This window comes from Peromyscus eremicus, chromosome 4, assembly GCF_949786415.1.
Source record: "Peromyscus eremicus chromosome 4, PerEre_H2_v1, whole genome shotgun sequence".
NCBI classification, from domain to species: Eukaryota; Metazoa; Chordata; class Mammalia; order Rodentia; family Cricetidae; genus Peromyscus; species Peromyscus eremicus.
In genome coordinates, this window is record NC_081419.1 from 67174481 (window position 1) to 67187672 (window position 13192).

Sequence of the window (13192 nt, forward strand, 5' to 3'; positions counted from 1 at the left end):
AAGACAGGCTCTCTCACTGGGGCTGGAGTTCCCTGACTCAGTCAGGCTGCCTAGCCAGTGAGCCCCAGGGATCCCCTGGTCTCTGCCTCCCCAGCACAGGGATTACAAATGTGTACCACTTCTGGCGTTTTACATTGGTGCGGGGATTGAACTCAGACACAGCAAGCCTTTTACTGAATGAGCCATCTCCCCGGTCCCCAAACAATAAAGTTTTTTAGCTAGCTGAAAAAAATCATTCATTGTTTTACCCAATGATCATTCTTCTTCACTGAGGAATGTGAGCAATTCAGCTTGACACAAAAAATAAATGTATTACTACTTTTTAAATATCTGGATTACCAAGTAATTAAACAAAAAGGTTAGAATGGAAACCAGAATGTTAAACACAAATCTACCAGTGTTTGAGGCTGTTTGTACAAATGAGCTACAGTTTCCTTGATCCTACAAGCAGATCCTGGAAAGCCTTTCCTCAGGTTAGGGACAGGGCAGGACGCTTGCCTTTGCCATTTTTACTCAGCATATAGATGACGTTCCAGATCAATGAGGTACACACACACGCAAGTAAGACATTGGTCCACACAGAATAAAATAAATGCATCAAAGATGGCAATTGACCTCTGGCCTCTACCTATGTATACACATGTGAACACCACCCCCCCTGCACACATCACACTTACAAACAGAATATGTGCACACACCCCATGCACACATCACACTCATCAACAGAACAGAAAATAACCATTAGGAAGGTATAAACAAACTGGAGACTCTTGCATTGCTGTTGAGGATGTAAAATGGTGCAGTCTCTACAGAAACCAGTAAAGCAGCTACTCAAAATAATTACTATTACCAAAATTCAGCAGTAATTTAGTAATACATGCCCAGAAGAACAGAAAGCAAGGACTCAAACAAGGCATCTGTGTACCTGTGTGCTTAGTAGTATTACCCACAATGGTGAAAACGCAGAAGTTAGATAAGTGTTTGTTAACCGAGACCACAGATAAAGATATGGTGCTTGTTCACAGTGGAGTACTGTTCAGCCATCAAAATACTTAAATTCTGAAACACGTTAAAACATAAGTGAGAGCAGGGCGGTGGTGGCGCACGCCTTTAATCCCAGCACTCGGGAGGCAGAGCCAGGCGGATCTCTGTGAGTTCGAGGCCAGCCTGGACTACCAAGTGAGTTCCAGGAAAGGCACAAAGCTACACAGAGAAACCCTGTCTCAAAAAACCAAAAAAAAAAAAAAAAAAAAACCATAAGTGAGGCCGGGCGGTGGTGGCACACGCCTTTAATCCCAGCACTTGGGAGGCAGAGGCAGGCGGATCTCTGTGAGTTCGAGGCCAGCCTGGTCTACAGAGTGAGATCCAGGACAGGTTCCAAAGCTACATAGAGAAATCCTGTCTCGAAAAACCAAACCAAACAAAACAAAAAAAAACAAAAAACCAAAACCAAAACAAACCATAAGTGAGTTTGGAACCATAAGTCTAAATGAAAAAAAAGCAAACAACCCAGCCATAAAAGGGCGACTGTACAATACTAGGACAGTCCAATAGGTTAGGACTAAGTATGAAGGTGGGTCCCAGGGACTGGGAGGGGAAACGAAGTCACTGTTTAACCGTGCAGTTTCAGTTTCTCAAACGGAGAGCTCTGGAGTTGGATGGTGGTGACGGAACAGTGAGAATATGCTCAATGCCACAGAGCTAGGCACAAAACGATAAAGTGACAAATATTATTCATGTTTTGCCAGAGTGAAAATAAAAACATGCACCTGGAGAGATGGTTCAGTGGTTAAGAGCACTTGCTGCTCTTCCACAAGACCCAAGTACGGGCAGTACCCATGTCAGGAAGCTCACAACCTCTTGTAACCCCAGCCCTAGAGGACCTGGTGTCCTCCTCAGGACCCACAGGCACTCACACACACATGTAGCATACAGACACACACTCATAAATAAAATAAAAATAAGTCTTAAAAAGAAGAAAAGTAAGGGTTGAGGTGGCTCAGTGGGTAAGCACTTGCTTTACAAGTGTGAGGACCCGAGTCTGAATCCCCAGAACCCACATTAAAAAACAAAACAAAACCCCAGGCACATGGCATGCACTTGCAATATCGGCCATGCTGAGAGGAGGTGGAGCCAGTGCACCCTGGAGCTCACTGGCCCGCAAGCCTAGCCTACTTGGTGAATTTCCAGACCAATGTCTGAAACAAAAGGTGCCTGAGCAACAACACTTGAGGTTTGTCCTCTGACCTCCACACACATACACACAAGCATGCACACCTCCTCACACACATGCACACTCTCTTTCAATGTTTAAAAAGTACTTAGCCCTAGACTCAACACAGTTATTCCTAAGATCTCTTTAATGGTAATGCTTTATAAGACCCCATAATAACAAGAAGAAAAAGAGATGAGATTCTAGTGGAGAAATACCTCCTGACTCCCCATCTTCAGAATTGAGAGTGTAACTCTGCCTTTTAGTGATTATGCAGGGGCCAAAAAGCTTAAGCAACAGTAGCAAACTCCGAAGGGCCAGGCCAGAAGGGTGAGCAGGTGAAGCAGGGCAGCTGGGGTGTGGTGAGTCTGAGGCCACACGCCCTGTCTAACTGGAGCAGCTGCAGCTCCACCCTGATGATCTGTCCCCCTGAAGGAATGTGGGCATGGTGTTAGGAGGGTTTTCCATTCTTCAAGTGAAGTTGTACTTGAGATTTTTATGTGTAATGCTGGCATCTAATGTTTTAAAAGCATTTTAACACTGCGAGCCAAGGGAAGGTATCTGCAGGCCAAGGCATGCACAGTTGAACAGCCATGAGTTTGTGATGTCTTTCAGAATACAAATGAAGAAGGATGTGGGGGCACATGCTTTTAGTCCCAACACTCAGAAGGCAGAGGCAGGAGGATCTCTGTGTATTGGAGGCCAGCCTGGTCTACATAGGTAGAATCCCACGACTACCAAGGCCACAAAGAGAGATCCTGTCTAAGGGAAAAAAAAAAGAAAAGAAAAGAAGAGTTTCTTTGCACTAATTTTTAAGGTTTGCATACAGTTAAGGAACAAAATCATTCAAACCATTTGGAATGTACCAATAGGCACTGAAAACTACTTTAATTCAGTAGTACTTAACTATAATTACAGTACAACTCAAAGGTACTTAAGTACAGTACTAGTTGTTAGTGAGCTCTTAGAACATGAACTTCATGTCTCCATAAGGTTGGTACATAAGTCGTAACCATGGTTACATTCTTTTATTCTGAGACAGGGTCTCACTATCTTGCCTCAACTGGCCTTGAACTCCTGGGGTCAAAAGATCCTCTTACCTTAGTCTTAGTACTTGGGAGTATAGTTTCACATCACCATGCTAGTCAAGGATACATAGTAAGACCCTGCCTTTAAAAAAAAAAAAAAGAAAAAAAAAAGAAAAAGCAAAAAGCTCCTACATGATACAGAAAAGCTAAGGAAAAACAAATTTCTGTAGCCAATCTACAAAGCAAGTTCCAGGACAGCTGTTACACAGAGAAACCCTGTCTTGAAACCCACCCACCCTGCAAAAGAAAAGGAAAGGAAAGGAAAGAGAAAGACAGAAAGACAGAAAGACAGAAAGAAAGAAAGAAAGAAAGAAAGAAAGAAAGAAAGAAAGAAAGAAAGAAACAAAGAAAGAAACAAAGAAACAAAGAAAGAAAGAAAGCCGCTTACCTACATTGGGAGATATGGATATAATTACTGGCAAAATGAATAAGGGTCTTGCCCTCATAAATCTTATAATCTAATAAGGGAGACAGACATTAAACAGTGTCATTCAAATAAATACATTTTCAGGAATCATAGAAAATGATGAGATTATGAGAAAAAATACATGTGGGGAGGCTGGAGAGATGGCTCAAAGCTTAAGAGTTTGGTTCTAGAGGACATGAGTTTGGTTCCTACCACCCACATGGGTGGCTCATAACTGCCTGTAAGTCCAGTTCCAGGGGATCTGACACCCTCTTCTGGCTTGCAAGAGCTTGTGCACACATGCACACACAACATGAACATACACACTCACATAGCACATATTCACCCAGATACACAACACACATATAAATAAAAATAAATCTTTAAAAATATATATATGGATAGGACTGATAACATGACTCTAGGTAAAGACATTTCTACTAAGCCCAATGACCTGATTTTAATCCCCAGAATCCATATGTGATTCCCATACATGTACCATGGCATGCATGAGTATGATATGTACATCTACATGCACACACACACACACACACACACACACACACACACACACCCCATAAACATACAAACAAATAAATAAATGTAGAAAACTTTAAAACATATAGAATGGCCGGGTGTGTTGATTCATGTCTTTAATCTCAGCAGAGGTGGGCAGATCTCCAAATTCAAGGATAGCCTGGTCTTCTACAGAGAGGCCAGGACAGCTAGGACTACACAGAGAACCCTGTCTCGAGAAACCGTATGTCTTAGTTAAGAGTTTACTATTGCTGTGAAGAGACGTATGACCACGGGCAACACTTATCAAGAAAACATTTAATTGGAGTGGCTCACAGTTTCAGAGGTTCAGTCCATTATGATCATGGCAGGCAGCATGGCGGTGTGCAGGCAGATGTGGTGCTGGAGCTGAGAGTGCTGCATCTTGACTCAGAGGCAACAGGAAGTCTACTGACTGTCACACTGAGGGAAGCTTGAGAAAAAGAGACTTCCAAGCTGGCCCCCATAATGACACACATCCTCACATCCTCCAACAAGGCCACACCTCCAACAGCGCCACTCCCTTCGGGGGCCATTTTCTTTCAAACCAACACACACACACACACACACACACACACACACACACACACACACACACAGACACACACACACACAGGAATCGTGGAGGATACTCATTTAGAGGAGGAGGGTTGGCACAGGGAAGGCCCTTCAAGGAGCTGACCTTAAAGCCAGACCTAAAAGGATAAAGGAGGTTAACAACCCCAGGGTCTTGTGAACTGAGGGGGAGTAGTTGAGCAGGAGGAGCTGGTGACAAAGCATTCCAGGAATGTTTGTGTGACATGTGGGACAGACCCAAATAACTGAAACAGGAGCATTAAACAGGGAAGGCTGAGCTACTGGAGGCAGGAGGTGAAAATTTGAGGGGACAGACATTGCCAATGTTTTTTCCTAGAGAAAAATTTCTGAAGAAACGAAAGTGAAAAAGGAAACTGGGAAGTAAAGAAAAGGGGAACTAGCGGGCAGGAGCTCAGGAAGTTGTTTGCCTTCTGCATCTGTTGTCTCCCCTCATTCTGGGGAACCTAGGGGAGGGCCACCAGGGAAGAGCAGTTAAGCAGGGAAGTCAGGCCAGAGCCCTGGCTGAGTCTATCCAGCTACACCTCCCTCCAAGTCACCCAACATGACGGTGGGTATTTCAGAAAACTTAGCAGATTTTAAAACCATGTAATGAGATGCTGAAAAATCTCCGATTCCTAGAGTTTAAAGTCTAAAAGTGCGATTTTTGACAGGTCTCTGATTACAAGACAACAGACTCCATGAGAATAAGCATTTCTGCCTAAACAGTGTGATAAACAAATGTTTACAGATTGAATCCGCCAAGACCATGAAGACAAAGACTCAGTGAGCTCAGGAGGAAGTGAACACTGAGGGTGGGGGAAAGAAAAGGAAGGAAGGAAGGAAATTGGAGATGTAGAGAGACTGGAGATATCTATCTATCTATCTATCTATCTATCTATCTATCTATCTATCTATCTATCTAAAATCTTGAGACTGGGTCTCATGTAGCCCAGGCTAGCCTTGAACTTCTATCCTGCCTCTACTTCCTAAGAGGTAATTGGCAATAGTTTAGATCCTGGCATTCATTCATTTTCTTAAAAGACCTATTTTTATGTATGTGTGTCTGTGTGTGAGTTTGTACATGTGAGTGCAGCACCTGTGGAGGCTGGGGAGGAGGGTGTCAGGTCCTCCGGAGCTGGAGTCACACTGGTTGTGAGCCACCTGATATGGCTGCTAGGAGCTGAACCCAGGTCCTCTGGAAGGGCGCAATGCTCTTAACCTCTGAGCCATCTTCTCCCCAGCCCCTGGGACTCATTCTTACCTCTTTCTCACACACAATCACTCAGCATATCTTATCAAAACGTCTCCTTCCATAGCTCTCCAGATCCACAGTCATTCTGTTTCCTACCTGGTTTCTGCCTTCAGCCTTAGTTAACTGCCTGGCACTCTTTCCCACACTTGTCGGTGATAGGTTTCCATTAACTTCAGGAGAAAGCATGCATTTCTTTTTAGGACGCATGAAGCCCTCATAACTGGGTCACATGCATTCAGGAAGTCCAGCAGAGTGTTACAAACATGGCCTTTGTGAATATGAGTTGTGTTGCTTGGAAAGCTTTGTGGCCAGCCAGCAAGATGGTTCAGTGGCACTTGCCTGAAATGGAACCCTGGAATCTACACAAACGTGTAAGGAGACAACTGACTCCACAAAGTTTTCTTTTGATCTCCACCCAGCATACGCACGCACGCACGCACGCATGCACACAGACAGACAGACAGACAGACACACACACACACACACACACACACACACACACACACACGAGTACTACTACTAATGATTAGTTAAGTCTTAAAACCTTTGAGACATGTGCTTTTAATTCTCTGGCTTTCAGTTTCTTAACTGAAAAGGGGTAGGTCCTGACTCGTGTTTGCTTTGACGATTAACTGAATATATGTAAACAATTTCTTCTGGCTGACACACAATAAGCATTCAGCACTATTTCCTTTGAATCTGCAATGAAGGTTTTCTCTCACAGGTTAAGCCCCAGTTAGGATGAACTTTCTATCATTTTCCAAAGGAATTATTTCCTGTCCTCATGCTTTCAAAATTCTTATTTGCCAGGGCATCACCTAAGGTATAGAGAATCACACAGTGTTTGTCCTTTCGTGACCTGCTTAGTTCAGCAAGTCTAATCCTCAGGGTTTCCAGGGCTGAGGATGTAGCTCAAGTTGGCAGAGTGCTTGCCTAGCAGGCACAAGACCCTAGGTTTGATCCTCAGCACTGCTTAAAAACATGCATGGTGGTGCATGCCTGGGATCCCACCACTCAGGAGACAGAGGCAGAAGGATCATAAAGTCAAGGTCATCCTCAACTACCTACCAAATTCAAGGCCAGATGACCTATAAGAGACCTTTCTCAAAAAACAGCCAACAAAACCCAGGTTGAATAGTGACCCTAACTTAAAGAAAGAGATTAAAGGTGGGTTAACACTAGTCTCCGCCATTTTTTTAAAAGATAACTTTTTATTTTAATGTGTATATATGTGTGTGGTGGGGATATGTGCATACAGGGCAAGGTGCCTTTGGAGGCCAGACGCTTTGGATTGCAATGGAGCTGGAGTTACAGGCAGCTATGAGCTGCCTAACATGGGTGCTGATAATTGAACTCAGATCCTCTTCTAGAGTAACACTTGCTGTGCTCTTAACCACTGAGGCGCCTCTCAAGCAGCCCCTCAAAATAGCTTCTACTGATAGCACACCACTTTCACAGCATGGTAAAGTCAAAAGATCATCAAGTCCAACCATTACAAGGTAAGGATACAGTCAAGTTACTTATAAGTCAGATTAATGCTTTGCTGGTTTTAGGTTTTCAGAGCTAGAATTGAACCTAGGGCCTTGTGCAGGCCAGGCAAGTACTAGACCACTGAGCTACACCCCACCCCTTAATACTCTGCTTTTAAGCTGCTGAGATTCTTACCCAGTAAACACCAGGCATATTTTGAGGTCTTTCCATCTGACTGGAATGTCTGGCCTGCTGTTTCCTGGTGGTTCTTTAAACTCATAAAATGTACAAAGTTTGTAGCTTGAGATTCACATATCCCTGAACAACCTTTCTCAATGGTATTCTAGTCTACAAAGTCTTGGCCACCTCAGCCTCCCTAAGGCCCTGTACCTGTGTAACTCCAGAACACTGTCATGCTCTTTGCCTATCTCTCTCCTTACACTTTTACCAACTCTGTAATCCCAGCACTTGGGAGGTGGAGGCAAGAGGATTGGATGGAGTTCATGGTCATGTCTGGCTACATAGAAACTTTGAAGCCAGCCTGGGGTACTTGAGACCTCATCTCAACAAACAACAAAGGCTACTATAAATCACTCTGTCTCAAAACAAACAAATAAATAAATAAACAAATAAAAGAGAAATAAAGAAGAGGAAAGGAAATGCCAGGTGGTGACGGTGCAGGCCTTTAAGGATTTCTATGAGTTCAAGTCAGTCTGGTCAACTGTTTCTTGGGTCTCACAGTCACCACTGCCTGGTAAACAGTGTATGACAATAGTTGTTTCAGGTATTAATTGTGTCATGATGACAATTCTCTTGATAGATACTTCTTCACAGTAGATGTACCTACCGTTATTTTATCAACTGAAAATATGTCAAATATGTATTTCTGTTGGTAAAGAACAAAGCTCTTAGCAACATTCTTATTGAAAGAAACTGAACTAAAGCTCTTTGGGGCTGATACTCCCAAACAGAAGCAAAGATTAACTTCAAACGAATTTCAGTCTTTTCCAGGCTCAGAAAATTCAGATTAATCTCTCCACACTGAAAGAAATACCAAAGCAAGGAGATGAATTTTAAAGGTCTTTTACATTTGAATAGATCTTTCTGCTTCCAAAAGTCTAAAGTTGCCCAGATAGCAAGAGGCTTACTGTAGTGTTCATGAGATTATCTGAAACTCAGACACAGGAAAATTAGCATCATTCAGAACTCAGTCGTGCAGAAATGACATTGAATCTCTGTACTTGCTAAAAACTGGAAGAAAATGTTTCTTGCTGGAGGGTCAGCTCCCTAAGTTTCTACAGGTGGCTTTGTTTTAGAAATGCTGTGTTGGAACTCCAGCCTCCTTCACTACCTCCCAGAAGGTTAGCCTCTTCCTGCTAATGCTAAAATATGAACATGACGCTTTAAGGAAATTATCTGCAGAAGAACAGCATAATGCAGCTTGGCTGCATCGGGGCCGGCATCCAACTGGGGTAGGGGTTAATAAATCTTTTCCTTCCGAGCTCTGCCTCCAAGAGCGTTTGCTCATTCCGGAATAAAACCAGGAATTGACACACTCTGGAAGGTGTTCCAAAGTTTCCTGGAAGGAGCTGAGACAGAATTAAAAGTGTTTAAGCAAAGATTTTAGGCTCATCTAGACACAAACTTTGCAATTGGTCTTCAAGAAATAGGAAGCTGCATAGATGAAATGCCTAGAAGCGAGTGTCCAGCATGAAGTTTAGGTCTTGTTTATGGCCCAAGAGGATCAGAGGGAATTTGGGAGGCGCTTTCCTCTGCAGCTGGATGCAACACTGGCAGCTGCGATTAGAAAGATAAAGAAATCCACATCTGCTTAGAGTTCAAATGCTATACGAATCCCTTGTGAAAGTAAATAAATTCCTGAAGAGGCCCTACTTCTAAATCAGTAAAAAATAGGGTATTTGGGCTGTTTTCCATAGTTATGTCCATATGCCATATCACCAAAACCAATCCAAGGTTCTTCAGCATAACAGATCTTCAATGACCAAGAAAGGCTTAGCAAAGACAGGATCTGCTGAAGTACAGGCTTCACTTACACACAGAGTGTGGATGCTTATAGAGACCAGAGGGCTAGTTCATTTAAGGTGGAGTCCATCTTTCAATCTGTAAAGGGAAGGATGCTATTACCAGTATACTAGATACTTCTTACATGACAGGAGAACAGATCTGAGCAATCTCTAGGGGTTACATGTCAACGAAGCTGAATAGTGGAAAAGCACTGTGTGAGCACATCAAGTGAATGAATCCAGGTCCACTGCAGCTTGACAGGGGGCCACCTGTGTGACCCTCCTCCAAGTGACACAATTTCATCAGTTACAAAGTGGGCAAAATAATACCCATATTATCTGTTTGTTAGGACAGTTGAAATGATCTAATAAGATACTGGATCACTTTTTAAAATGGCCATACATAAAAGAAGCACAGAACTGCTCAGAAGAGCAGGGGGAGCTTATAAACTCAATGAAAACAGCTGAACACTGTGCCCATCCCACTCACTCTAACATGGTGAGCCACCGTGTGGGTGCTTGGCACTGAACTTGGGTCTTCTGCAAAAGCAACAAGTGCTCTTAGCCACTGAGTTAATTCTCGGCTTCCTCTCCCCCTCCTTTCCCCCACATGTGTTTTGATAGCATAGGCTATCCTTGAACTCACAATCCTTCTACATCAACCTTCTAAGGACTGGGATTACAGGTATGAGCTACCATGTCCAGCTCAACAGTTTTTCTTCCTATCATTTGAGTGGCATCCCAAAAACATTTTCTTCAAGGTGTTTCCTTTACACTCACAATTGGCTGGTTGATAGAAGAAGCCTTGTTTTTGGCTTCTCTTGGGTTTTGACATGCCTTCCTCCCTAAAATTAAGCATTTCTAGGTTCTGATTTCAAGTGATATAACTCAGTGATATAACTTTTTTCCCTTGCATTTAGAGGCCACTACAGGGTTAGTAATTGCCTAATCTCAATGTTCTGTTTTGGAGAACAGAGAGGCCCAAGGAGAGGGAGAGAGATGGGATATGGCTCACTGAACATTCAGAATATGTACAACACTTGAAGTATGAAGTCTAGTGTCTTACATAGGCATCAGTCATGGCCCTAAAACAAAACCACAGTGAGATCAAAGATCACTGAGCAAAACCACTACAAAATATGTAGTGATGATGAAAGAGTTAGACATACTGAGGGAATCACCAGAAAAAGAGAGAGAGAGAGAGAGAAAGAGAGAGAGAGAGAGAGAGAGAGAGAGAGAACAACACACTATTGTAGAAATGGTGCCTATATCCCTGCATGATAGGAACCTGCTGCAGAGCTTGAAACTGTAAAGAACACAAAGCTGCAAAATGCAGTAAGTGAAATGCTGTAAAATGCAGTAAGTGAAATGCTGTAAAATGCAGTATATAAAATGCAGTCTCTCTGTATTTACTTTGTTCTTTTTATTTATTACAGGACATCTAATATTCGCCAAGAGCAAGAGCTTTGGAGTCAGGTTGCAAGGGTATTAATCTTGGCCTGTCGTTTACTTTGTAATCTTCCAAATTACTTAGCTCTCTGGTTCTGTTTCATTATTTGGAAGATGCAGAGTAGAGTAGCCAGTAGAGAGGGCTGCTGTGAGGGTTAAGGAAGTTATTACACCTCATGTGTTCAGAACTACACTTGGTTCTTAATGGGCATCATTGTGATGATGGCTAATAAAATTTCTGACACAGCATAGTCATCTCCTCAAAATAAAGTATTCCAAAGCCTGCAGTTAAACCATATTTATAGGACCATAATCAAGACAGATGTGGGCTGACAATATGGATCAGAAGGTAAAAAGGCACATGCTACCAAGCCTGATGACCTGAGTTCAATCCCCAGAACCCACAAGGTAGAAGGAGAGAACCAACTCCTCAGAGTTATCTTCTGACCTCCAAATGTACAGTTACCTCCAGATGTGCATTCCAAAGACATTAAATAGGTCACTTTTGCAACCTACACACACACATAAACACATACCCAATACATAAATCTTATTTTTTTAAAAAGGAAAATGTTTGGAAATTGTAGAAAAGGGGAGGGTGGAAATGGGGGAGATAGAGTTAAGAAGACTTACCACCGTTTTTGCCTACAGTTCGGAAGCATCTCCAGAAGGCCCGTAGAAATGATGCTCTATTGTGAGGTGTGGCTTGGATAAAGCTGAATTCCCGAAAGAGAATGTGAGTTCCTTGGCATACACTGTTAAAACTGGAAAGAGAAAAATGAAGAATTCATCATTAGATGAACTTCAGAAAGCTGGAATCAGAATGAGAAGTGTAACACCAGGTAGAACCACTGATGAACAGGGGAGGGTGTCTGTGTTTTCCACTAGCAAAATGCTCAACTACTGATCAAGTCCTTCTCTAAAGGAACCTTGTACAACTATGCCCTTCTGGAAGGTCACATTCACCTCTTCTGTGTGCCTCCCAGGAAGTTTTAAGGTTACTAGAGCATCCTTGTCTTTACCAGGAGGAAACGGCTACTTTTTTCTTCTGGAGAATACTTCTCCTTCATCCCACCTGGACTGCAAAGGCCTTGAGCAGGCCTTGCTTCCCTAAAGGCATCCTTCCGTACAAGCCCAACCTGTCCTGGCTGCTACAAGGAGGACATGCTGAAGACAGACCTGGATTATCTGTCTGTTTTAGGGGTAGTACTGTACTGTGTCCACCCCAACAAGAACCACAGACACATCCCATGGGACAAAAGAGAGAAAGGTTCCAGAGGAACACTAGACACAAACTAGAACAAGGAAGACGTGGCCCCTCAATGAGAATGTGAAGCAAAGCCCCAGGGCCCATGTGAGTCATTGTTTAAACTGGGCCAGGGACAGAAGGAACAATGTACTCTGTTGCTTTTGGGTTTTCCTGCCAAAGAAAGAGAGGCTGTAGAGCCCAGTGTAATCTAAAAATGGAAACTGCATAGGAGACTAGGCAATTATCCGGTAATCACCACCAGCAAGGGCAGCCTGCAGACTCCAGGAACTCCTAAATTCCCTAACAGGAAAATGAAGAGTGTCACACATGTTCAGTTTTGTGGCCAGAGACCCTGACCCAAAGGTGGCAAGCAGCAAGGGGACATTAGTAATTCCAAACTCCAGTTTTCATCCGATGGCCATCTCAAAGGAGGCTGTGGATCACTGAACTGAACAAGAAAACATTTCAAGAGCCATCTAGTCCATTTCCCTTCTCACAGACGAGCTTCCCTCAGGGGAGACTGTCTACCATCTTTAACAGAATATGTTATCATTTAGGATAAAATCAGCCTTTCTAATATTAACAGCGCTGTGATGAAAAACCAGATTAAATACTCTTCTCATGGAAAACTACCACAGAAATCAACTTTTAACACACCACAAGTCAGCAGAGAGCATCCGGCAAGGCGTGGTACAGAAGAGAGGCCTTTAAAGTTATGAAAGGGTTAATCTACCCATGAAGTTTATGGCAATGCCATTGTCATCTTACATAAGGAAAATGAGAAATACAGAAAATGAGCCAGGAGAGAGAGATGGGGCAGACTGCATTTCCAGAAAATGGAGTCTAAAATGATAACATTGTATCCTAAATTTATGAAGCTATCGGGCAAAGAATAGCTTCCCAAAGTCCCA

General features: G+C 43.0%; 1 protein-coding gene across 4 annotated transcripts in view; it reads right to left on the reverse strand.

Moving 5' to 3' along the window:
• The window catches only part of Cstpp1 (centriolar satellite-associated tubulin polyglutamylase complex regulator 1), a 164581-nt gene that overhangs the window by 87428 nt on the left and 63961 nt on the right, over positions 1–13192 (reverse strand). For all 4 annotated transcript variants that reach the window (XM_059260914.1, XM_059260916.1, XM_059260913.1 and 1 more), the window contains one exon: positions 11666–11796. In XM_059260914.1, the coding sequence (XP_059116897.1) occupies positions 11666–11796 (131 nt within the window). The remainder of the gene's footprint in view (positions 1–11665; positions 11797–13192) is intronic.